The sequence below is a fragment of the Gobio gobio genome (genome assembly GCF_949357685.1).
Source record: "Gobio gobio genome assembly, chromosome: 6".
Taxonomy (NCBI): Eukaryota; Metazoa; Chordata; class Actinopteri; order Cypriniformes; family Gobionidae; genus Gobio; species Gobio gobio.
In genome coordinates this window covers 42,434,396-42,462,391 of record NC_137102.1, presented here as the reverse complement: position 1 = coordinate 42,462,391, position 27,996 = coordinate 42,434,396, and the positions used below count along the sequence as shown (strand labels likewise).

At 35.4% G+C, this 27,996-nt stretch overlaps 1 protein-coding gene across 1 annotated transcript; it reads left to right on the top strand.

Moving 5' to 3' along the window:
- Positions 1-98: 98 nt before the first annotated feature.
- LOC307127506 (uncharacterized protein) lies at positions 99-27,996 on the top strand. Its single transcript, XM_079818762.1, has 43 exons — positions 99-341; positions 5,168-5,217; positions 6,497-7,054; positions 7,173-7,256; positions 7,350-7,439; positions 7,552-7,611; positions 11,946-12,011; positions 12,140-12,226; positions 12,358-12,447; positions 12,566-12,652; positions 12,745-12,822; positions 12,928-13,017; positions 13,163-13,225; positions 15,844-15,906; positions 16,091-16,150; positions 16,271-16,345; positions 16,472-16,558; positions 16,653-16,730; positions 16,812-16,874; positions 18,045-18,134; positions 19,650-19,739; positions 19,822-19,911; positions 20,026-20,115; positions 20,282-20,371; positions 20,488-20,550; positions 20,647-20,706; positions 20,800-20,859; positions 20,995-21,063; positions 23,149-23,235; positions 23,307-23,387; positions 23,497-23,565; positions 23,783-23,872; positions 23,974-24,051; positions 24,213-24,302; positions 24,506-24,595; positions 24,695-24,784; positions 25,951-26,097; positions 26,259-26,348; positions 26,445-26,534; positions 26,719-26,865; positions 26,980-27,051; positions 27,155-27,190; positions 27,307-27,996. The coding sequence occupies exons 3-43, from the start codon at positions 6,934-6,936 to the stop codon at positions 27,861-27,863; spliced, it is 3,858 nt and encodes a 1,285-aa protein (XP_079674888.1). The 5' UTR covers positions 99-341; positions 5,168-5,217; positions 6,497-6,933; the 3' UTR covers positions 27,864-27,996.

The following is a 27,996-nucleotide window of genomic DNA, read 5'->3' as shown; positions in this document are numbered from 1 at the left end:
TTCTTCTGGTGTACTGTATGTAAGGAAGCATATACAGATACATTGGGGACCAGGACTAGCCTGGATGCCAGCCAAACTTAGCCACGCCCACAAAATTTGAGGTCCGAAAATTCGGTCTGGACTTGATCTGTTGTGGAGCAACTATGCTTGAACCAGAGCTGTTCGGACCAATCAAACTGTCAGGGTGGGCTTTATATGATGATGGACAGATGATCAACAGTAATGTAATCATTCACGTCACCGCAGAGCGCTTGGGTTGAATTTGTTATAATCCTTCACGGAGAACTTGTTCGTATATGTATTCACCTTTACTATTTCTCTCAAAAATGAGGATTGTGTTGGTAAGTACTCGTGTATCCTTAAATTCTTTTTACAACACCGGCAAAGATCATTTACACTCTAATTCTACTCAGTAGTTTCATTCTACTTCTTCCAGCGTGCGTGCAAAACCATGGTCCTACCAAATAGTGGTATTCACTGAATTGTTTCATGCAGTGCACATGACTTACCCAGAGCTTGGATTTATGATTGTGGGGCTCCCAAAGATCTTGACCGCAATAACATATTGTGAAATTTGCCATTTATTATTTCCAGATAACCTTTGCATCTTCTTTGATGCCACTCTGCAGAGTCACCGCTGTTTGCATATTACCATTATTGGAGAATGAAACACCAAAGTCCAAAACATGTCACTGCTCACTGTGCCTAAGGCCACTGGAATTTCCCTTTTTGACAGTTGCAATGTAGCTCCAGTCTCTCAGTAACCCCTTTTCATTGTTTTAAGGTGCACAGTACACACGGTTGAATATGAAGCTACCAAACAGTAGATTCAATCGATGCTCTGTGTGTTTTCCCCACACAGATAAAGGCTTAGTAAAAAAAGATAGTGATTTAATCGTAGCAATAAAAACTAAGCAGTAAACCCTGTTCAGAGATGTTCATTGTTTTGTTCAGTGACAAGCACCATCATTTGAGCAGATATTTGTCATATATTGTTGTTACAGTATACACCAAATAATGTTTATTAGCTTAGAATAAGCATTTTAATTAATTTAATAGCATCAAACACATAACTTATACATTTAAGCACTAATAAGCCAAGAAAGCCTTTGAATACATCTTTATCTCCTACAGATACACAAACCATAGGTGACTTGCATTATTTTTCATTGTAGCCCTAATAATTCCAAAAACTATGAGTCAGTGCATGATGTTAAAAAAATTTAAATGTAAGTAATTTTTCATATGCAACTAACGTTTTGAGTAGTATTTGATCTTAAAGTGATGAAATATTTCCGAAATATTGTCCATCTGTTTTTTCTTCCATTTTTTCGCGAACTGCTGATGAATTTGCATTACAAATAAAAGTGACCATGTCATTGACATTTACCACATTCAAAACCACTCTGTTATCGCCAAGTTCAGGGCTGGGTGTGCCTCACACACATATTTTCCTCTTGTGCAATGTGAATAATTTTTTGCAATGAAGATCACTGTCAGTGTTACCACAGTGATATGCATTTTTTTTTCTGATACAGATACTGTAAATGTTTTAGTTAAATATAATTTGTTTTTGGCAGCATATTTTTGATGCTCAAACTCCGTGGCTTATACAAGAAATCTTAACTGAAATAGTGAGAGAAAATACATGTAATGATTGCAATAAATTCATAAACACAAATCCAATGATGACATCACACTTTTAACAAAACCATATCCATATATTAAAGGGATAGTTCACCCCAAAATGACATTTCTGTCATCATTTATGAACTATCCCTTTAACGCCACACTGTAAACCCGAATAAATTGGCGAAACTCAAAAAAATTAAAGTTAAAAAATTTAAAGTTTAAGTAAGCAGACATTTTTATTTTGTAATCAAACATTTGAATTTCTCTGAACTTTATTGAATATTTGAGTAAGCTAATTCATACATTTAACTGAAAAATATAATGTAATCTCAAACTTTAACTAGCTAATTTAATAAATGCCACCTTGCTAATTGGTTATATAATGCTTTGGTAGCATTAGCATAGAACTTGCTGAATGAGGACAGCAATATAATACATTTACAGGGATAGGTCACCCAAAAATGAAATACAGTGTCTGTCATTGAAGGGTTACTTCAGCGATTAGCATTAAGCTTTGTATCAGTAGAAACCCGGTATTATATTTGAATGATCGTACTTTCCCCCCTCATATCCCCCTGAGACGAGAGAATTGAAAAAAATCCTCCGATGATGCAAATATCGTCATTTTGCGTCACCTGAGGATTTTTGGCCAGAGGCTATAGACTACAGCCAGTAGAAGGAGCTAGTTCCGCATGTTTTCAACTCGCCCATAGGGGTGGGATCTCACTCACAGAATGTAAATGCACACTGCCGCTCGGCTCGGGCATTAATAACGGAGCAGTACGGAGCAAAGTGAGTGTTTCAACTTTTCAATGAATTCCTATGAAAGTTATGCTTCCATAGGCATGATCTGATAACGTGCATTACTGGACACGTGCCGTGAATGATTGCGTCTGTGCCGTGCCTTTCGTTCGGCTCACTCACACTTTATTGAAAAGACACGTTCAGTTTTTAATTGTAGTGTCTGTTCTCTAACTGAACAAAATTATTTTATTACTATGAATATCAAAACAATGGTGGAGTGGGGGCGGTGCCACGGTGGGCAGGAGATGTAACTAGTAGACGTAGCTTTGGGAGTGGCCTCGTAGGGCAGCGAAGCAAGTGCATTCTGGGAGTTGTTGTCTTTCATCCATATTCGACAACAATACATTTTCTGTCTTTTCTCGGTCTAGAAGGCACCAAATTCAAAAATAATTTCACATTTCTACTACATAAATGATCCAGTTTAAATACACATTCATCTTCCCAGCGCTGAAGTACCTGTTAATTACTTGCCCTCATGTCGTTCCAAACCCATAAGACCTTCGTTCATCTTTGGAACACAAATTAAGATATTTTTTATGAAATCCGAGAGCTCTCCATAGACAGCTATTTAATTAACACTTTCAAAGCCCAGAAAGGTAGTAAAAACATTGTTAAAGGTCCTGTTCTTCATGATCCCATTTTTCAAACTTTAGTTAGTGTGTAATGTTGCTGTTAGAGCATAAATAATACCTGTAAAATTATAAAGTTCAATGACAGCGAGATATTTTATTTAACAGAAGTTCCCTTTCAAAGCCTACAGCGAACGGCCGGTTTGGACTACATCCCTGTACATCCTGCTTTAATGACGTCAGTAGAACAGTTTGTTGACTAACCTCCGCCCACAAGAATACGCAAAAAAGGGGGCGTGGTCTTGTTGCTCTCCCACGTGGAGAAGAGGAAGTGTTGCGTTCGGTTGCGTTTGTAGAGTGTGTTTGTCGCCATGTCGTCGAGACGCTGTTATTTTCATCCCAGAGTCAAATCACCTTTGTTTGGCCTACAGGGACGCTGTAGTTTGAGCGTATGCATCTCCCCGTTATGGTAAGATGCGTGACCTTTCTGGGCAACGTGCGCTAAGCTGCTGTCGAATCACAACACGGGAACCGCTGGCACAATCAGAACTCGTTACGTATTTCTGAAGGAGGGACTTCATAGAATAAGGAAATCTTTAAGCCGTTTTTAGGACAGTGAAAACAGCGGTATACAGATAAGTAAATTGTGTGAAAAATACTGTTTTTTTTACACGCAAAACATGAACACATGTTATATTGCACACTGTAAACACAATCAAAGCTTAAAAAAAAACAGGAAAAACGGGACTTTTAAAATTGTCCATGTGACTCCAGGGGTTCAACGTTCATTTTATGAAGCGACGAGAATACTTTTTGTGAGCAAAAACAAACAAAAATAATGACTTTATTCAACAATTTTGTTCTAGCCTGTGTCAGTCTCCTACGCGGTTTCCTTTGTAAGCAGTGCAGCGCTATTGAGTTCAGCAGCCGATGCTGTTCACGTGAGCACCACGACGCATGCGTGCAAGCTGTTGTTTGTTTTTGCACACAAAATGTATTATCATCGCTTCATAACATTTAAGGTTAAACCACTGGAGTCACATGGACAATTTTAACAGTTTTTTTCTACCTTTTCTGGGCCTTGAAAGTGTTCTTTAAATTGCTGTCTATGGAGAGGTCAGAGAGCTCTTGGATTTAATCATAAATGGTTAATCAAAACGGTCTTACAGGTTTGGAACGACATGAGGGTGAGTAATTAATGACTGAAATAATGAAAACGTTTCATTTTTGGGTGAACTATTCCTTTAACATATCTGTTTTCAAACTAAGCTCATGCTCCACTCGTCACCATGATGGTAACCCTACAAAAAAAAAAACATAACAGAAACAGAAACTAGCATAACAAAATATTAAACACTACTAAATCTCCCACTTAACGTAAAAAAACAACATAATATAATACTTAATTTTGGCATTTACTATCCCTTTTGAGTGTCATGGCAAAGCATGCTGGGATATAGAAATCCCAGCTCAGTTTCGTTAATTTTAAGTTAGTCTAAATGAAAAGAAACAAGTTCATAAAACTCATTCAATTCATATTACTTAAAATGTGTCCGTTTTGAGAAGTCTAAAGAAAAAGAAAGTTATACAAGTTAATTTGATTGAACAATTACTTAATGTTTAATTTGAGTTGGCTCTACTCAATTAATAATTTTGAGCGTCAGGGTTTACAGTGCAGCTAAACGACATTAATACAGCAGAATAAAATTGCATGTACATGATCAAGCCATGTAAGATGTATAGTGACAGTGCATATGACAAATGGCAACATACATTTGTGTCATTTGGACAAAAGCTTGTTCTTGTCAAGTCCTGTCTTAGGTCATATAAGGAGTTAGTCAGAACTTACATTAGCTAAGTCAGTCTACCGGTGCTTTCTTCCGGCATGAGAGGTAAAATAACCCAGTGAAAATGAGAGTTGGGCAATAACGTACCAGTGGGTTTTTCATATATAAAGCACACAAGCTCACTGTGAGATTACTTTCAACACACAGCAATGGGGTGGATAGATAACCTCCTGATTTGTTCTTTCTTTGTGTCAATTTACCTGCTGACACAGGCTAAATGTGGTAAGATCAGCATTGCTTTGATTGTCTCCTTTCTAATGAGAGAAGGAATAATTGTAAGACATAGAGTGCTTTGATATTTTGATTGTGATTTAGGTCCTGTGAATGCAGACTCATCTGGTGATGAAAAAGACACTCTGTTCGTGGTAGGTTTCATGTGCAACTGGTTGAACATGCATGCTTTTTTCAGATATGACTTCTTGTATTGTCAGAATATGATTTAAATTCTGTCTATTCTTGAATCAATATATAATCACACTGTTCAAATATTTGGGGTCATCGATTTCAAAACAATGCATCATGAAGCTTCGAAGCGTTACGAATCAGCGAGTCGAATCATGATTCGGATCGCGTGTCAAACCGCCAAACTGCAAATCACGTGACTTTGGCGATCCAAACCGCTGAATCGACTCACTGATTCATAATGCTTCGAAGCTTCATGATGCATTGTTTTGAAATCGGTCATCACTATAAAAGTCGTTATTTAGGGTTTTTTTTGCGCACAAAAACTATTCTCGTTGCTTTATAAAGTTATTGTAGAACCACTGTAGTGAGATGGACTTTGTAACGACGTCTTTAGTACCTTTTATGGGTCTTGAGAGTGTACAGTGCATTGTGCCAATGGAGGCCTTTCTGAGCCATCGGATTTCAACTAAAATATCTTCATTTGTGTTCCAAAGATGAACGGAGGTCTTCCGGGTGTCGAACTAGTCATGAGGGTAAGTAATTAATGACAGAATTTAAATTTTTGGGTGAACTAACCCTTTAAGATTTTTTAATGTTTTTGAAAGTCTCTTATGCTCACAAAGGCTGCTTTTATTTGATCAAAATGCAAGAAAACTAATAATGTGAAATTACATTTTTAATTTTATTTTAAAAATTGCTTTTAGTCTACTGTGTCAGATGATCCTTCAGAAAACATTTCTTCTTATTATCAATATGGGAAACAGTTGTTCGGCTTAATATATTTGTGCAAACTATGATGCATTTTTTTTCTTTCAGGACTTTTTGATGAATAGAAAGAATTTTTGACATAAAATTTACCCTAAACTTTTATGGCAAGTCAAGTCATGTCACCTTTATTTATATAGCGCTTTATACAATACAGATTTTATCAAAGTGGCTTCACATTAATAAACAGGAAAATAACATTTATGGAAACTTAATGAAATATGAGACAAATTCAAATTCTGCTGTAAAGCAGCTCTGCAAAGACAATAGTGTTATTATTCAGCTCAAGTCAGTTCAGTGTGCATTCAGCGATATGTACATAAGTTTAACTGGTTGTGTACATGAGAAGTTGTTTCTAACACAAAAATGCAGCTTGAGAATTATGGAAAATTGTATATTTATATATTGTAATGTCTTTCACCATGCAGAAACTCACTCATTTTAATCTAGAGGAAAATTTTCCACATGTTTTAGGCACGCAGGGATTTCGCAAGAGAAAGAAGAGCCGTAGAGGTGAGGCTGTTTTTAATCTTTGTTGTTTTTGCATATTAATTTTATAGGCATAATTTACTTTATTGTTTTTTTTTAATACATTTTTCATTATCTTTCTGTAATCTACCAAGGACTGTTCAGGTATGTGAATTATATTTTATTTATGATATTATAATATTGAACCAATTTTGAGATTAGATTAGTTTTTACCCCAGGCCATTTCTACCATAGCTTGGAGTTTCCATCTCAGTAAAACATTGTACAACATGACTAGAAAGTCTTATCATGTGTACTTCTTTAGGCCTTCAGAAAAATCTTGATGAGTTGAATATTAAATACAGGGATTCTTACAAAGTAGAGAAAGATAATATTGATGTTGAGTCAACCATATTTATTCTACTCAAACTTAAAAGTATACCATGCAGTTCCATTTTGCACTCATATTTATCACAATATTGCTGGACATGTTTTCAGGTCTTAAAAGGCAACTGGATGATCTTTTTAAACAACTCAGTGATATCAAGAGTCCAGCCAAGGATGGTATGTGGAAAATGCTATTTATAAACATAGCTGCTTTTAAAATAATGACAATTTTTTGTAACATATTGTGAAAAGACAATAGATTGACACTTATTACCCTTGTTTTCCACCCATTCAGTCTTAAACATTCTCCAGAAAGTAATCGACCTACAGGAGATGGATGTGATAACGAACACTGAGAAAGATGGTGCAAAGATTGAAAGTGTGTTCCAACAATATTACAATATTTTATAATTAACTTGAAAACCTGTACATTTCCTGTGTATAATTATGCAGGTATTGTTAAATTCAACAGGACTGGAGAAGCGTCGGAAGGAAACAGATAGAGACTTGGCAGAGATGAAGAAAGACTTTTCAGGAAGTGTTGAAATTTTCAAGCGTGCAGGTACAGATACACCCCTGTGCATGGAGCAATACCACACTGACACTACGTTTTGAGCCCTTGCTCAATTCTTAACTTGCAGGACCGTAATTGTTTGTTCTTTTTTTCCATCTAGTTTCAAAGATAAGCGCAGAGACATTGACAAGTGATATGGCAACATCAACCCCTCTTAATGGTGTGTATGATGAAGATATGTCTGAATGTTACTTTTGTAATTGTCAAATTTTCCAAGGATCATCATTCTCCCCTAAAAGTAGGGCAGACCAAATCGTAAGTCATAGAGACTTGAAACTTTGAGGGCTGGTGGTACTCACACCACCTACAACATCAACCAAGGCTCGCCCCGATCGGCCTGACAGCTCAATGAAATGGCTCAATGGCCTAAACCATTAGGCATAGGCTCAATCCTTGGCTCAAGACAGACAAAATACCTCGGATTTGCTAAAACTTCAGACACCATTTTCAGTATTTTTTTTTTTAATGTTTGGAAAAACCTACTTTTGCGAACTACTTAAGTGTTTTGCCTGATCGGAACCAAACCAATGCAGAAATATTCTCTGGACATTGAATATCAATAATTATCAAAAACAAAACAAAAATCTAAATTTTGATTCGCAGTCACTAAAAATGCCAAAATGTTCAATATGACCGGAGCCACTGTTACTAAAATGGCTATAACCTATGAACAGAACAAGATATTTTCGCTAATCAATCTGAGGTCACATCGGCCAATTACACGCTCTAACATGAAAAAAAAACATGAAAATGGCTATAACCACCCAACGGTTAGTTCGGTTGACTTGAAAATTGGCATGCAGTGTCTTTGTCCAGGGTGCCATGTCTGTTTATGAGGCCAGTGGTGTATCTCAAAAAACATGGCCGCCATCGGTCAATTAACTTTGAGCAACTTTAAGCCATGGTTAACGGAGGCCGATTGGAACAAAACTCGGTATGCGCCATCGGCACGATGCCCTGAAGGAGCCTGAGAAGTTTTGAGCCAGCGCTTTTCACTGGAGTCACCTCCTTAGACTCCTGAACCCTTGCCGAGTCCAACGATACCAAACATGCCAGGTTTCACCTTATGGTTTGTGCAACGGTGTGATTTAGCACTTAATTCTCTGGTGCTCTTTGTTTAGGGGTTGCATTGGTTGTCTTCCCGGTCATAAGTGACTGGACACCTAAAAATTAAACTTCCTCCACCCCAGTAAAACCAATGCAATTTATTTTTCTTCAATAATATTTTTTCTTTTTAATTTTGTATTTTGAGATGATGTGATGGTATTTTTTAATATTTATGCAATAATTATGGTCTATTTTGGCCATTGAAAATTATACAAATTTTTTTTATTTTATTTTATTTTTTTTATTATTATTGCTGTATTTCAGGTTAAAATAGAGACCAGGGGTCTCATTTATAAAACTTTGCATAGGATTTGCGTCAGAAGTGGCGTACGGATGAAACATAGGACGTGCGTACGCACAGAAATATTCGGATTTATAAAACCGTGCGCACGCACATCCTACGCAGTTTTCCCTTAATAAATCACAATCAATTCTAAATGTAGCGCAGCTTTTGCGGCTTCATGTCACGCCCATAGTTGCCCATAAATAGTCATGGAAACGCCCACAAGTTAATATTCATCGATTGCGAAATCATGGCAAATACAGAGAGGAAATCAAAAAAACGTAACTTCACTCAATGTGAAGTAGAAATTATCGTTGGCGAGGTGGAAAAGAGGAGAAAAATATTTTTTGGAGGGCACAGTGTGGGCATTACTAATGCCAAAAAGGCACTTGAGGTGCAAAAGGTTGCAGACGCCGTAAATGCTGTAGCCTCACAACGTCGGACCGTGGCTGAAAAAAAAAAGAAATGGTCGGACATCAAAGTCGAGGCAAAAAAGCGTCTAGAGCTCCATCGCCAGAGTGTGTCTGCCACGGGTGGGGGAAAGGGGACACCGGAGCTGACCGCTCTTGATGAGAGACTGGCGGCAATTATTGGGGAATCCCTATTAATCCCTATCCCTATTATCTACGTGGAAATGGGAAATAGTTCAGTGCAAATGTAATTTCTTGCAGCTTTCTGAATGGTTGAGACGTACGTCATATGTTATTTTATCGAAAATAAAACAAACTAAAGGCATTTGAATGAATACCATGATTCCGTAGCTGATGAAGAAATTTTTACTATGAAAACAACTTTCCCCAGTGGACAATTAATACATATATCTATCTATCTATTTATCTATATATCTCCCTAATTATCTATCTGTCTGTCTATCTAATTGCATCTATATCTGCTCCGCCAGACGGACACATTGACGAGAATATCAGTTTTGTACATTATTTCGTTCTGTTTACCATATTATTTATGAGGATGAATTGCATAACATGCCAATATTGTTGCAGAACATATTTCACTTTTTTTTTTTGCATTTCTGTTGTAATTTTCGTTTGATTTTGTTTGTTTTACACTGCAGATCGATCAAACGGGTGTTCGTGTAGGCTGTTAATTGTAAAACTTGCTTTGTGAAGTCTTCAAGTTATTTATTAGAGGCAGTATTGCCATTTATTTTACACAACGGTCTACAGTTTCACACTTTCACGTGTTTCTTCCATCTGCCGACGGTGTCGCCATTTCTCATTTCACCCGTTTTTGTGCGTACGCCTGGGTCAGAGCTTGCGTGAAGGACCGCACATTTTCCCGTCAAGTTTGCTTTTTATAAATACCAATTATTGCGTAGAGAGTGGCGTACGCCTTCTTTTGTGCGTACGCAACGTTTATAAATGAGGCCCCAGGCCTTCAAAATACATTTTTTTGAAGGCAGATTAGCGCCCTCTTTTGGAATTATTTAAGAAATCATGCAACCATGGGTGTAATCACTAGAGGTCTCTATGGAGAATTCCCAAGTTCTGTTTTGAGCCCATTTAATGATTTTTTTTTTATGGATTTTAATATATATTTAAAAAATCTCAAAGACTATTTATTATCAAGTTTTAGATTTTTTTTTTTGTTAGAAATATAGATTTATTTCTGTAAATTTGTGTTTTTGCAGATTTCCCATTAATTTCCTATGGTGTCATTTTTGACCGAAGAGCACAAGTGGGAGTATTTTTTTTTACGACCACTTAGCATGATCGAATCATGCCCTCAATTGTTGTGTGTGTGTGTGTAGATACCTAATGCTAGAAAAGTCACCAAGTTCCATATCATCCTGATGAAGCAGTGATTTTTAAAAATTCCAAATGTGGTTCATAAGTTCAGTTTTTCATAGGTGTGTGTGTGTGTATAAGTGTGCGTGTGTATAAGTGTGCATGTGTGAGAGAGTGGATGTGTCAATATCACACTCTTGATGTTTTAGTGTCACCCCTTTACTGCTGTGTACTTTTTTCAGCATTGTGGCTGATTTGTAGATTGTACACAAATATTCTGTGAATTTTTGTGTTTTTGCAGATTTCCCATTCATTTCCTATGGGGGTAATTGTTGACCGAAGAGCACAAGTGGGAGTATTTTTTTTTACGACCACTTAGCATGATCGAATCATGCCCTCAATTGTTGTGTGTGTGTGTGTACATACCTAATGCTAGAAAAGTCACCAAGTTCCATATCATCCCGATGAAGCAGTGATTTTTAAAAATTCCAAATGTGGTTCATAGGTTCAGTTTTTCATAGGTGTGTGTGTGTGTATAAGTGTGCGTGTGTGTGTGTGTGTGAGAGTGGATGTGTCAATATCACACTCTTGATGTTTTAGTGTCACCCCTTTACTGCTGTGTACTTTTTTCAGCATTGTGGCTGATTTGTAGATTGTACACACAAATATTCTGTGAATTTTTGTGTTTTTGCAGATTTCCCATTCATTTCCTATGGGGGTCATTTTTGACCGAAGAGTACAAGTGGGAGTATTTTTTTTACGACCACTTAACATGCTCAAATCATGCCCTCAATTTTTTTTTGTGTTAACATACCTAATGATAGAAAAGTCACCAAGTTTCATATTTGTCTGATGAAGCTGTGATTTAAAAAAATTCAAAATGTGGTTCATAGGCTTAGTTTTTCATAGGTGTGTGTGTGTGTGTGTGTGTGTGTGTGTGTGTGTGTGTGTGTGTGTGTGTGTGTGTGTGTGTGTGTGTGTGTGTGTGTGTGTGTGTGTGTGTGTGTGTGTGTGTGTGTGCGTGTGCGTGTGTAAGTGTGCGTGTGTGCGTGTGTGCGTGTGAGTGGATGTGTCAATATCACACTCTTGATGTTTTAGACTTTAGAGTGTCACCCCTTTACTGCTGTGTACTTATTTTCAGCATTGTGGCCGATTTGTAGAGTGTACACACAAATATTCAGTGAATTTTTGTGTTTTTGCCGATTTTCCATTCATTTCCTATGGTTGGTCATTTATGACTGAAGACAATGAACGTTCCTTTTTTTTTACGACCAATTAGCATGCTCGAATCATGACCACAATTTTTTGGCCGATAATTGCCGCTCACAGCTATACGATTTATTTGTATCTAATCTACAGAAATAAAGAAATACCTGGAAGACAAGGTCAAACAACCAGGGGAACAAGGTGGCATTGCAAACCAAGGTGAGTTTAATGAGAACAGTGGAACCTTTTGATCTGGACCAGAAATACTTTTATCAGTGAATGTGGGTAAAGTTCTGAAAGATTTTGAAAATGTAGCATTGCTCAATACAGTTTGTTTCATTTTTTAGTGTTGCAGATTGTTAAATTGCAAATTGAAGCAATGGAACTAAAGACACGTCTCTCTGGTAAATATAAGATGCAAGTGCAGATAGATGGTGAGTGTTAATTGTTTTAATGTTTACAAAATCCTTGTTAGGCTAGGAATTGTGAAGTTGCAGTTGTGAGATTGTCTGCATGGATAATTTTATATGTGCACAATCGTTTCATCTCATTTAATGTTTGACAGGAATTATAAGCAAACTGGAGAACAAAAATGGCATCCTATCAGATTTGAAAGAGGAGCGAGAAAAGAGGAGAGAAAACATACAAAAAATCGGTATGTTATTAGTCAGTGTTTGTTTTCTTTTTTGTAGCCCCACAATCTATAATCCATGTTATGGGACAAATAAGTTAACTGCGGCATATCCTTCCCATGTTCTGTTTTGCATTCACAGATAAACACATTGCATTACTGGAGAAAGAAATATTGGACCTGAATGCTGAATTATCAGCGCTTACACAAGCACTTGCTCAGCTTGATGGTACTGGAATCAGACTTGATTTATGATTAATTCAGCATTTTGTATTTAGATTTGTGAATCAATACTTCATCTTGCCAATGACTATCTTGTAGGACAGACAGAAGTTTTTGATAGGAAAAGAACTGAAGTAATGGACCAAATTGCCAAATTGAAGGGAAAAGATGAGTTAAGTAAGTTTCTTTCATTTTACCTGATTCTCATTTCTCGTGAATTATTCTCATGTTTTACTGTTTTTACATCATCAGTACTATTATAATTATTTTTGCTGTTCTTAGTTTCTAGAATTCTTACACTCCAGTTTGAATTTATGGAGGCGCTAATTACTGCTCAGGGACAAAAGAACGCAGACGAATTTGTGATAGCTGGTGAGATCTGAATGGTTTTTAATTATCATTAATTTTTAAATATGTTATATTTATTGATTGATTGATTTATTGATTGATTGGCTTTAATAAGCATCTTTATTATAATTGTGATGTTTGTGTGTGATTTTGGATTATGCCGTCTCAGATCTCAAGAAAGAGCTTGGAAAGGAACAGGAGAGGGCACTTTATCTGGTTTCTGACAACAAAAGTAAGATCGATATATCATCTTGTATTTACTTCCAACCATGGATGCTTTTAAATCAATCATTTATATACTATTGATGAAAAAAAACTTTTTTTACAGTGGCAAGAAAAAGTATGTGAACCACTTGCAGAATCTGTGAAAATGTGAATAATTTTAACTAAATAAAAGAGATCATACAAAATGCATGTTATTTTTTATTTAGTACTGTCCTGAATAAGATATTTTACATAAAACATATTTTATGTACACAAAAAAATAGCTGAATTTATTAAAATAACCCCGTTCAAAAGTTTGTGAACCATTAATTCTCAATACTGTGTGTCGTTCCCTGGATGATCCACGGCTGTTTTTTGTTTTGTGATGGTTGTTCATGAGTCCCTTGTTTGTCCTGAGCAGTTAAACTGCCCAATGTTCTTTGGAAAAATCCTCCAGGTCCTGCACATTCTTCAGTTTTCCAGCATCTTTTGCATATTTTGAACCCTCTCCAGCAGGGACTGTATGATTTTGAGATCCATCTTTTCACACAGAGGACAATTGAGGGACTCAAACACAACTATTAAAAAAGGTTCAAACATTCACTGATGCTCCAGAAGGAAACGCGATGCATATTGGGGGGTGAAAACTTATTGAATTTGAAGATCAAGGTAAATTGTACTTAATTTGTCTTCTTGGAAACATGCAAGTATCTTCTGTTGCTTCTGAAGGGATATATAAAAATTATATTAAGAAACATTTGGACATCTTCATCCTGCTCAAAAGTTTTCACCCCCAGCTTAATGCATCGTGTTTCCTTCTGGAGCATCAGTGAATGTTTCAACCTTTTTTAACCCTCCGGGGCTCTTCGGTCATTTCTGACCCCAATTTTTTTTTTTTTTATGTTAAAAATCGTAGCTTCATCGGAATGGTCAGAAACTTGGTGACTTTATTGGTACTTGGTATATGAACACCCAAAAAATTGGGGACAGGATTTGAAAAGTCTAAGTGGTCGTAAAAAAATAGTCATACTCAGGACCATCGGGTCAAAAATGACCCCCATAGGAAATGAATGGGAAACTGGCAAAAATATGAAAATGCTGAGTTTTTTTGTGCATACAATTTACAAATCAGCCAGGATGCAGAAAAAAAGGAATCAACAGTGAAGGGGTGAATCTCTAAAACATCAAGAGTGCAAAACAGACAAAAAAAACTCTCTCACACACACACACACACAAAAACACAATTAGCTTTTGGAATGACACGCGTTCATTTGTGTGTGCGTGTGTATAAGTGTGTGTTTGTGTGAGTTTTTTTGTCTGTTTTGCACTCTTGATGTTTTAGAGATTCACCCCTTCACTGTTTAGTCCTTTTTTCTGCATCCTGGCTGATTTGTAGGTTGTATGCACAAAAAAACATATTTTTGCCAATTTCCCATTAATTTCCTATGGGGGTCATTTTTGACTTAGACTTTTCAAATCCTTTCCCCAATTTTTTTGGGTGTTCATATACCAAGTACCAATAAAGTTACCAAGTTTCGGACCATTCCGATGAAGCTACTATTTTTTTTTAAAATGTATAAAACGCAAGATTCACTATAGTGGTAAAAATGTGCTATTGCGTGATAAAATGCTCAATGTGTCCACCGGATGGCACCGATCTCATTTAAAAAATTGCTTTATGAGGCCTAGGCTTGACTCTAAAATGAAATACAGCTTTAATTAAAAAAAAATAATTATATATATATATATAATATAATTTCTTTTTTTCTTTTTTTATTATATTCAATGGGAAAAAATGGGTCATAATTATTGCATGAATATTAATTATAAATCATAAAATTATCTCAAAACACCAAAAAAGAAAAGAAAAAATATTATTGAACAAAAATATATTTCATTGATGTTACTCAAATCTTTTTTTATCTTAATCCCGCCCGCTGGGTCATTTTTGACCCGAAGGTCCTGAGTGTGACCCATAAATGAAGAACCCCAGAGGGTTAATAGTTGTGTTCGAGTCCCTCAATTGTCCTCTGTGTGAAAAGATGGATCTCAAAATCATACAGTCCCTGCTGGAGAGGGTTCAAATATGCAAAAGATACTGGAAAACTGAAGAATGTGCAGGACCTGGAGGATTTTTCTGAAGAACATTGGGCAGTTTAACTACAAACAAGGGACTCATGAACAACCATCACAAAATGAAAAAACAGCCGTGGATCATCCAGGGAATGACACACCGTATTGAGAATTAATGGTTCACAAACTTTTGAACAGGGTTATTTTAATAAATTCAGCTATTTTTTTGTCTTGTGGACTATATGTAAACATGTTTTATATCTTATTCAGGACAGTACTAAATAAAAAAAGCACATGCATTTTGTATGATCTCTTTTATTTAGTTAAAATTATTCATTTTCACAGATTCTGCAAGTGGTTCACATACTTTTTCTTGCCACTATATATGTTTACATCCGTTTAAATTGGCATTTATTCATTTAGCAGGTGCTTTTGTCCAATGTGACTAGCAACTGAGAAAAATCTGAAGTAATTTGTCATAGGATTCAATAATATTCATTGTATATTGTTGGGTCCTTCATTCCAAAATAAAACATTGATTGATGAGTGATCTGTAATCTTTTCTACGCCCAGATTTACACAGAAAGCTGTTTGCCCAGACAGAACAATGCAAAGACCTGATGGATTTGTACATGAGTAAGACATTTTACTCTCCTTTCCTCCCAGCAAGCAACTATGAACACGTTTGACGTGAAAGCAACAGGATACATTTGAAAGGAATTATTAATGTTATGTGCTGATTCAGTTAAAAAAACACAAAGGTTTATCGCACTATTATCGTGTTGTGATTTATTATTTATGTATGTATCATCTTTTCCAGATTTAGAAGCTGAACTGGATGCTCAAGTAAATAAATTATCAGATTTAACCTCAAAGACAGGCAAGTTGAGAGAAATTTTAGACACACAAGAAATATATATAACAAAATTTTACTCCCATTATTTTCAGTTAAAATTAATACATTTAGTTTAATATACATGGCAACATTTCATTTCCACAGCTATCCAGATTATTTTGCTGAGCTTTGAAATCGACCGAATAACGAAACAAATTAAAGCGTCTTCATCTAATGATGGTATGTCTCTCTGACCCTTTTTTGTATGTGTGATTTCTGTCAATTTGAAAAGCAAACCTGAATATTTTTTTCTTAGTTTTAGTGTGTTCAAATCATATGTATTCTATTTTTCTACATTTATAACAGATTTGAAGCTAATACTGGACGAAAAACTCAAAGAACTTAAGGCGAAAAAGGAGGAACATCAGAAAAGTGATGCTAACTCTGATAAAAGTGAGACTGGTTCTCTTTGCATTCATATCTGCCATAAAGTTTTATGACTATTAACTCACATCTAGACATGCATGTTTTTTCCTCTGCTTGTCAGTTCTTAAGGTGATATCGCAGATGGAGCAAATCTGGAAGCTACAGAGCGAAGACCAAGATAACTTAAATCAAATCAGTAGTGAGTGTGTAATGCAGTAGATATGTACTACTGGGAGAAATGGACAGTTAAGTTTTAACTCGTGTTCTATTCTGGTTTCAGATCTGCAGAAGGATCTCTTGAAAACGATTACGGAATTAGACGATAAAATGTCTGTAAAACCAAGTGAGTGGAGAATCATGGTTCTTGTTTGGGCCCAAGGCTCATGTTATTTTCAGTTATGGTCACACTCATACAGATGTTTAAATAATTACATGACTTTCTAATTCTTAAGGCCAGTTCACACTAAGGAGGATAACTATAACGATAAAGACAATAAAACAATAGCTGAGTCCACACCACAACTATAATGATAACGATATCCATCCTGCTTTAAAGAGCTTGAGCATTTAAAGCAGCAAATGACAAAACTGGTGCACATGCTTACACTGTAAACCCAAATAAGTTGCCAAAACTCAATCAATTTGAGGTAATCAGTTATATCAATTAATAAATTCAAGGGGTCAGTTAATACATTCAAAGTTTAAGTAAGCAGAACTGGCAGATTTCAACTTTGTACTTGTACATTTTAATTGCTCTTAACTTGAAAATTTTGAGTAAGTTAATTTATACATTTAAACGTAAAATTATCATGTAATCTCAATTTAAATATTTTTAGTAGTTGCAATTTATAACTAGCTAATTCAGCAAACGCTAATTGGTAACACTTGCTTTGATAACATTAGCATAGCAATTGCTGAAAGAATATGGCAATATAGAACATTTAACATGTAAATATTCTCTAACCAAGTTCATGTCACAATGATATAAAAACAGAAACTCTTCTAAATTTGCATAGCAATGCATTAAACACTACTAAATCTCCCACTTAACATTAATCTTGCACACACACAAAAAAATTATATATATTAAAATTAAAAGAATTAAAAGAAACAAGTTCATAAAACTCAAAATGAAACGATTCAGATGACTTTAAAGGTGTCAGCTTCATGAACTCAAAAGAAAAAGAAAGTTCTAAATACTCATAAAAGTTCATTTGATTGTAATAATTTGTTTAATTTGAGTTCGACCTACTCAAACCAATTCATTATTTTGAGCCTTAGTGTTAACAGTGTATAATAAACAGAACATTATCATGAGTTTGTTGTGGATGCTAATATACAGCAGTTATTGTTATAGTTATTTTTATAGGTATCGTTCTTGGTGTAAACAGGCCTTTATGAGTATTGAATTAGCTCAAATCAGTTCATCTAAGCTTTTATTATACCAAAATCCTCATTTGCTCATATATTTTTGGCAGAACAATCAATGTTACTGTATGTTTATTTGTCTCAGTGCTGAAAATCTTGGCTCTCCAGTCTGATGTAACCTGGATAAGGGAAAGGCTGAAAAAAGTGACTGCACAGGCTGAGATGGAGAAAATTGGTTGGTACTATACTTCATAATACTTATAAAAATCTTTTAATAGTGGTGATATTTCTTAAAGGGACCATGACATGAGAAATCAAATTGCCTTGATCTTTTGACATGTAAGAGGTCTTTGTACCATTTAAACATCCTGCAAGTTTCATAGCTTAAAACATCCTCCTTATTATAAACAAAGCATTTGTTCAGGCTCCAAAAGCTCTGTCTCTTTTTGGTATTGCGGGATCTGTGACGTCACAGAGGCAAATATATTTGCATATGACTTCCCTGCCTCCAGAGCAAGACATCGACGAAAAGTTATACATTGTCACATCATAGGCCCTGCCCACTGGTGTTCAGTCGCTTAATGGCTGACACATGCCTACACTGGATGTGAATGTCGCGTCAAAAGCAAATATAACCCATTTTAATCACTGATGCTGTATACACTGGATAAAGTATACAGATGCATGTTCAGGACAAATGGAGGAGTGAAAGATGCTTTGACTCGTCCAGTTTAAACAGCTCGTTTGCGTCTCTGCAGAACATTTGTCAGAAACAAATGGATGGTTTATTTTAACGGCGTCCTGGATCGCACCGGAGGATTATATGTTTGTTCAAAGCATTTTGTTATATAAACTAGGCACGGTATAATGGAGAGTTCACAAAGAAACTTTTGTTGAACGATGAAACAGCAACTGTATTGGATCTAACAGCAGCTGCATCATAAACCATAACCAAGATTTCATAATGATTTGTCAGATTTACTAAACAGGACAAATTAGCGTGAGAGTGCAATTCCAGAAAAGCGCAGATGGGAGTGGAAAGTTCTGCGCGTGATCTACTGACGTGCAAATTAATGAACACAGACGCAGCCGGATCACTTCCATAATGACCAACGCAATCTACCCGTTAGTGTCTGGTTTAAGACACCCTTTTTTGGGTGGTAAATAATGGCGCAAACACTAGTAAACTGTTGAGCGCAAACCTTAGTAAATCACCTTGCGTGGTTCATTTAAATACTCTCCTCCCATAAATTTTGCGCCTGAAAGGAAAACTCCTACAAATGCATATGCAATAAGGTCAGCCGCAAACATAACCCTGTCCACTGCTTTTCAGCGCTAATTTATCACTGTGTGTCTTTAGTAAATCCTTTTTAATGGCAAAAGAGGGTTTGCGCTGGCGCAAGCTATTAGTAAATCTGGCCCTTATATGTTTCATATTATCAAAACACTTAGGCCTACCCCAATGCAATAGCAAGTGGGCGTTGATACTGTTTCCTATGCAGTGACGTTAGCCAATCATAACAGTGGCCATTTACTGACAAGCCTTGAAGGTTGAAAATATTTTTTTTTCTGCAAAACAACTTTATTAACATTATAAGTGAACCTCAAGGTACACATTCAATTAATAAAAGAAATCCATGTCATGACCCCTTTAATGTTCTTTTTACATTATATAAATGAATTGTCAAAAAGGGAGAGATTGTAACTGCTCAGGTTGGATTATTGCTATATTTACACTGACTTCTGACAGGGCTCCAAAAAGCACTGAGCGACGTGGAACGTAAGCTGACGGAAAAAAACAAAGATCTGGCTGCTGCGACCGGTGACATCAGTCAGTTACGTGAGTGAACCCATTCATTTTGTGAGTTGAAAAAGTAACTGAATGGAAATAAATAGCTGTCATTAAAATGCTTGATTTGCAGAGAGAGACATTGCTCTTCTGAAGAAAGAAGTTTTGACACTGAAAAAGGAAAAAGAACAAGTTGAACAGACTTCAAATGAGAAGATTAAAGGTTTGACCCATTTTTGTATTTCATCTCAGTCACATTAATTCAACAACAATCCATGAATTGATTTTCATGAACTTGAAAACGTATTAATCAATTAGATTTTTGTCTCTGTCACAGATCTTGAAGGAAAACTAAAACAGAGTAACAAGGCATTGGATGATGCAAATAAATCTCTGAAAGAGAAGGATGCCACACTATCACGACAAGGTAAGTGGACAAGCACTAAAGAGATTCAGCCTATCAGAAAATGATGTCTGTTTGCAATAATGATCAAGATTGGAAGATAAAACATGCATTTGTGGATTTGTCTGACAATGAACATCAGAACATCAGATCGTTGCTTTTATAACATTTTAACCTCATGTCCCTCTAGTTACAAAGGTCAACAATCTCATAGACGAAGTGAAAACCTTGAAACAGCAAGTGCAAGAAAAAGAATCGCAAGTAAATTCTAGAATAGCTGGTGAGTTTCATTCAATCCATCAGTTCCAACCTCCCTCACTTATTTAACAATAAAGCATAAATCAACATTGGGTCTTTTAATTAATTCAAGAACACAACTTGATGCTTTCCTTTTAGAGCTTGAAAGGGACCTGATAAAGAAGAACAAAGAAAATGCCAAAATTCGTGATGAGAATGAAAGTAAAACCTTCAGCGATTAAAATCTTCAACAATAGGGCATTTCAAGCCATTGTCTAAAGAACAATTCCCCATCTTCCCTATTCTGTCTCTCTCTAGAGCTGAAAGAAAATTGTGTGGACACCAATGATTGCCCTGAACTCCAGAAGAAATATGAAGGTACGTTATCTCTCTATTTGCTGTAAGAAATTGTTCTTTTAGAACATTTGGAGAGTTGTATATAACATGGTACTTGGTGGCTGTGTGTTACAGAAATGCAGGCTGAATATAATGATACCATTTCTAAATTGAACAGTGAAATTCTTCAGAAGGGTGAGTGAAACCCTGGTTTATAATTCAATTTATGACAAAATTCCTCACAAAACATTGTAATTAAGGCCTTATGTAAGTCTACTTCACTCTTATATTGTCACATAATTCTCTTACCAATGTTGTTGTTGTTTTCAGTTTTTATGATTAAAAGTCTGATTGATGAAGTGGAGTACTTGGAAAGGCAAATTGCACAAGGATTCCCAGGTAATGAAAGTGTATTTCTATTGGTTCTGATATCACAAACTGCAATACATTAGGCATATAAAAAGAAGTCTCTTATGCTCACCAAGGCTGCATTTAATTGATCAGAAATACAGTAATTCTTTACTGTCACCTTTGATAAATGTATTGTTTCCTTGCTGAATAAATGTATTAATTTAATAGTAAAGAAAAACCGTATTTACTTGTAGTATATACAGTCAAACCACAATTTATTCAGACACCTTTAACATTTTCTCACATTATCACAGTTTATTCGCTATAATTTAGAAAATGGTAGTAAAATATGACAAAAACTCAGTTAACCCTTTCATGCATGGTGTCCACATTAATCAAACTCCATAGGGTTCTTTCATCTTGGTCATTTTCTCCAGATCACTTGAGGGCAGTGTCAGTAGATTGACAGCAATATTGTAACAGTGAAAAAATTGTATGTACAGTAAAGTATTATGAATATGTCAGTATTTTATCAACTAAAATTTTGAGTAAAATGTAGTTTTTATACACCAAAAACAAACAGTCCACGTATGTGGACGTCATGCAACAGTGGAGTCAGATTGCATAAAGTCTGATTTCTGTAACCTGCTAGTATATCTGTTCTATTTTTGCAAATATGTTTTGAATTGTCTTATATTGTAATGAAAGTTTCATTATGAAACAAACATTTAACAAACATATAAACATAAATAACAACATATTACGGCATTAAATGGAAACTTTACACATACATACCAAGACAAATTAGCATTTTGCCTTCCAAACAGGGACAGCACAGGTCAAGCACTCAGTACAGATTAATATAGAATATCCCAGAGGACAGTGGAGTATGTGCCAGCAAAGCCCAGCCCATATTATATGGTGTCCACATACGTGGACAGTTAAATAATTTTTTTAATAAAACTGAATTTTATAAAAATGAAAATGGATTTCAATTTTAGCATCATATTAAAGTAATAAAAATAATCTTTAAAAAAATCTAGATAATGTTTTCCATAATTCATGCATGAAAGGGTTAAACTGTGTTCAACAAATTCATCTTGATAATGTCAGATAACTTTGATATAAAGGTATGTAATGAATTACAATGAACCGATCAGCTGTCAGCTGTTACATTTAAGTACTCAATTAGATAATACCAATTTATGTCAACCAATTACCAAGCAATGCTTCATTTTGTTCAGTCTGTGGTGTAAAAGGTCGCATTAGCAATTTTAAAAAACACTTAAGCAAAACATGGTCAGGTGAAAGTGTCTGAATAATTTTGGTCCCAAATTTGTATCAATTTTACAGATTTTTGGGTATAATGTCACTTACTTTATTACTTATATATATATACAGTGAGGAAAATAAATATTTGAACATCCTGCTATTTTGCAAGTTCTCCCACTTGGAAATCATGGAGGGGTCTGAAATTGTCATCGTAGGTGCATGTCCACTGTGAGAGACATAATCTAAAAAAAGAAATCCAGAAATCACAATATATGATTTTTTAACTATTTATTTGTATGATACAGCTGCAAATAAGTATTTGAACACCTGTCTATCAGCTAGAATTCTGACCCTCAAAGACCTGTTAGTCTGCCTTTAAAATGTCCACCTCCACTCCATTTATTATCCTGAATTAGATGCACCTGTTTGAGGTTGTTAGCTGCATAAAGACACCTGTCCACCCCATACAAAAACTTGCAAAATAGCAGGGTGTTCAAATACTTATTTTCCTCACTGTATATATATATATATATTCTTTACTGTCACCTTTGATCAATTTAATGTTTCCTTGCGGAATAAATGCATTAACTTGTAGTGTATATTTCATACTATATGACCTAAACTATGCAGGTGTAAGACTTTTCATAATTATTCAAATCAATGAGCATCATGCATGACATTTGAACAAATTATGCACAGACATAACAGACTATCTACACTGCCCCTTTCCAAAAACTCTCAGAATACCAAAAACTCATTCATCGTATGTGAATTTAAACGAAAAATGAGTAAGGGGGAAAGACCCAGGGTTGACATGTTTTTGTACCTTTTTTGCTCCATCTATGGTTATCTTCTTTTCAGGATTGAGGGAAGAACTAGAAGAAAAGAAAAGAGAATTGGAAGAGGCAAAGCAGAAACTGAAAAATGAGGGATCCATATCAGTCAAAAGTGAGTCAAACCTCATTTGGGCCTTCTTCATCTGATGAGAGACCATTTCATACTTAAACGTTTTGTTACAGCTCTGGATGTACTTCAGCTACTAACTGAGTTATGGAAGCTGCAAGAAAATCCAACTGAAGAGAATTCAGAAAAGATTCGGCGTGAGTCGAACAAACCATTTTTGTACTGTCATAAGCATTTTCCTTTTTTTCCCCTTTAAAAACATTGAACCGTTAGCTCACAATTCGTGATGTTCTTCTCTTCATTTAGAACTGGAAGCTAGATTAAATGGTTTGCTGGCTGAGTTGCAAAGCTCTGGAGAGAATGGGCTTGGACTAGGTGAGTTTAAGTCTCATTTGCTTTTAAATTGCAATAGAATAAAAAAAAAACTATGGTTAGTATCTTAATCTGTTTAATAATATTGTTGCTCAAAGAGTGGAACATGCATGGGTTTGATTTTCAGGGAATGCATGAACTGATAAAATGTATACCTTGAATGCAGTGTCACTCTGGATAAAAGCATACATTTAAATGGTTTTCTTATAAATGTATACAGCCTTGAAGATAATTTCTATAAAGGAATCAATGTTCAGACTAAAGCAAGCACAAGGAAAAATGCAAGAGGAATACAAAAGAGAAATTAATGGTAAGTCAATCTTAAATGCATCAAATAAAGAGTGCTGAGTATTAATTTAAGTGAAAGGGGAAACAAAGACACTAAACAAATTTCTTTTTGTTGTTGGTCAGGTCTAAAGATGCAAATAGAGGACAAAAAAAAAGAGATTTTGCTTTTGAAGGCCAACTGTGATCAGTCCACTCAGCTGAGTAAGTAAATGAGAATAATTTTTACGCGATTTTACTCATTCTTTAATTTTGTATTTCCACAAAGGAACGACTAACTGTGTTTAGTTCCTAGCAGAGATGTACTTTGCATTGTAACCCAGTATAATGTTATTAAAAAATGTTGCTTCTTTATTAACTAACAGAGGACAGGATACAACAACTAGAAAAGGAGGCAGAGGAAAGCAAACAAAAATTGAAAAAACTACAACAAGAATCTGACTTTAAAATTGCAGGTACGTTGTACCCTTGATGTGCTATTAAGTTACTGTAGTTGAATGTTGAGACTCCTAAAGGACAGATCTTCATTAGAGGGAAAGCATCCTGATACCATCGAAAATGATTTAAAAACTGAGGAAAAGCTGAGTTTTATTAAACATGAAACCAATTATTACAGCTTTGTGTTATTCAATATTATCATGTCATTTTGTTCTCTCAGCACTAGAGAGACAAATTAAAACAAAGGACCAGCAGCTTGCAAACACTGAAGATAAACTTCAGGAGACAAATGCTGAAAATGCTGCTTTGAGTAAGAATTAAGCTTATTTATGTTTGATTCTATATTGTATTGTCACCTATGGATGACTAGTCATTCCAAAGAATTTCAGTTTTGTGTCTTTTGTTTTAGTCAAAAAGCTCAACAGTCTGAATGATGACATAAAGAAAATCACAAAGGAGAAAAACAATGCTCTACAGAGAGCAAACGAAGAAATCGCCGGTATGACCACACTCATCAAAACACCAAAGACATGTGCTTCAATTCATGATCAAGTTCACTTTTTCAGTACCATCGTTAAGATTGCTAAAGTGATTAGATGTGTTGGTTTTTATGTATAAAAAAAACATTGGTCACTCTGGAGAGCAATAGTTTTCTATACAGTGAAAGAAAAATGTACATGATTTTTCGGGCCAGTGGTTTCAATAAGAAAACTGCAAATAAACTGACAATAGTGCTATAATGACATGCAGTCAAAAAATGATTCAGACACCAGATATAATTTTTTACTAGTTGGTGCAGGACACTATAGTTGATTTATGTAAGTAAACTGTCACATATTATACCCAAAAATTCTTCATACAGTGGGCTACCAGTAAAATTGATAAAAATTTGGGACCAAAAATATTCATGTTTTGCTTAAAGGGTTAGATCGCCCAAAAATGAAAATTAGCCCATGATTTACTCACCCTCAAGCCATCCTAGGTGTATATGACATTCTTCTTTCAGACAAACACAATCAGAGTTATATTAAAAAATGTCCTGGCTCTTCCAAGCTTTATAATGGCAGTGAATGTTGCTCTGTTTTTGAGGTCCATAAAAGTGCATCTATCCATCATGACCGTCTTCTGTATTTAACTTAGGGAAAAAGTGTAGCGCCTCACGCAGTTCAAAAAATTTCCGTAAGTTTAATACAGAAGACGGTCCACCAGAAACAAAATGAAGCATTGCTTGGTCATTGGTTCACTTAAATTGGTATTATTTAATTGTGTACTTAGATTTAACAGCTGACAGCTGATTGGTTGATTGTAATCCATTAAATACCTTTCTATCAAAGTTATCTGACATTTATCAGGATGAATTTGATTTGACACAGTTTAACTCTGAGTTCTTGTCATATTTTATTACCATTTTCTAAACTATAGTGAACAATCTGTGATAATGTGAGAAAATGTTGAGGGTGTCTGAATACATTTTGGTTTGACTGTACTTTTAGTCCATATAGGGAAGTGAAGTATGGAATGGCTGTTGGGGTTCTCTCTACAATACTCATTTCCACTGGAGTCATTAAGTCTTCATGTGCTTTTAAATCTTTAGCATCAAATTCAACCCATTATACCGAGGTAGAATGAATTTCACTTTCTTATTCAACATTTTTCTTTTATCAGGTTTAAATGAGAAAATGCAAAGACTGGAAAATGTGATTGCTAAACAGGACCAGTACCTGAAGGAGAAGGATGATACTATTGTTATATTAAAAGAGCTACGTGACAATATAAGGAATGAGCTTGATAAAGTGAAGGAGAAAAAAGGAGGTCAGTGAGAAGAGATTCAAAGGGAATATTTGGGGGGAAATTGGGAAAATTCAGAGAACTGTCAATCAAATTTACTACAGATAAAAAAATAATGATGCTGAAAATTACACACTTGATGCATCGTAACTCTATTTTATTTGTATTTTTTTATTATTATCCAGAACTAGAGACGGACCTTAAAACAAAGGACCAGCAACTTGCTAAAACTGAAGACAAACTGAAGGAGATGAATGCTAAAAACCAAGCCTTGAGTAAGAATACAATCTATGAATGACAGAAATGTTCCAATATCAAATTTACAAAATGAATGCATTATAGTAATTCATTTGTTTTGCCGTTTGTTTTAGTTCGCGAGCAGGAGAAACATGAAAGGGAACTAAAACAAATCACAGAGGAGAAAAACATTTTGCAAACTAAATTACAGAAAGAAATTACTGGTATGACGATGCTGTCAAAACACCACAGAGGCAAAAATCCAGCGTCCATTTGCTTTACACTTTTACATTACATTGATTTGGATGTGCTCTGGAGCTTTATATTTTATAATTTGGTCTATTATATTGTATTCAAACCTCAGACTGCTTTCTTAGCCTAATAAGTATTTTTCATCCCTTTTATCAGACTTAAAAGAGACATTGGATGCACAAAAACGAGACCTTATGAAGAAGGACCAGAAACTCCAGGAGAAGGAAAAAGAAGTTGCTGAATTGCAAAAGGAAAATGGTGATATAAAGGCCGAGATCAAACAGGAGAAAAATAAATTAAATGGTGAGTCAATAAACAATGCAAAATGAGATTTGGTCAGGGATCAAAAACTGTCGATTTTGCATGTATCTGTAGAAGGAAATCTGACAGGTTTTAATATTTTCACGATATTTATAGGTGTGGTCAATGAGAACGAGAAACTTAGGAAACAACTGGATGTGACTAAACAAAAATTGGATGAACTTGAGAGTGAGATTTTTTTTTTCCTAAACAAAAAAGTACTATTAGCATTGTTTATTATCAGAATTAACAGCGTATGGTTCTATTTCTTTTATAACTCCTTTTTTCCTAGAAATTATAGAAGAAGAAAAAGAACGTCCTAAGGAAGGTAAATTTGTGATTTCAGTCTGGTTATAATATACAGAATAAACAAAAAAATGCAATTAGCTACAGTCTGCAGAAAATCAATTAAACTGAAAACATGTCTTTGTGTGCCCATGCCAGAATGGCCGACGCTCAACGCAAACACTGCCCACCGCAGACTCATCCTGTCGTGGGATGAGAAAGAGGCACGTACCTCTTTATTGGCTCTGCCTGTAACTAACACCCCTGAGCGCTACGACACAGCTATTGCAGTTCTGGCAAAAGACGGATATGATTCTGGGAAACATTACTGGGAAATAGGAGTGTTTGGAAGAAATTGTTATGTTGTGGGAGCGGCCAAATCGTCCGCTCCGAGAAAAGGTATTATGACATATGGCCCTTCGGCTGGCTATTGGGTTGTTCTGAAGAAGAGGAATGGAACACTTGTTGCCATTGCTGACAAGCCAGTTCAAATGAACGCTCATGTAACACCTTCTGTAATTGGGGTCCAGGTGGATTTTAAAAATAAAGAGGTAACTTTTTATAATGCCGATAATCAGCATGTAATCTATAGGTTCACTGGCAATGAGCTGCAGGGTAAAGTTTATCCATACATCGAGACCTGCAGTGACTCTAATATTAATGAACCTCCCTTGATCTTAAAGAAAGTTCAATCCTCAGATTGGCTCAAGCAATGATCTCCATATATCAGGAGTCTTTTTATGTATGCTAAGAAAATGCTCTCTGCTTTTGAGATTTCGGATTGTTGCTACTCTCAACTGCATTCTTGAATGTCTTGCATCTTTCATTTTAATAAAACATTTACATTTG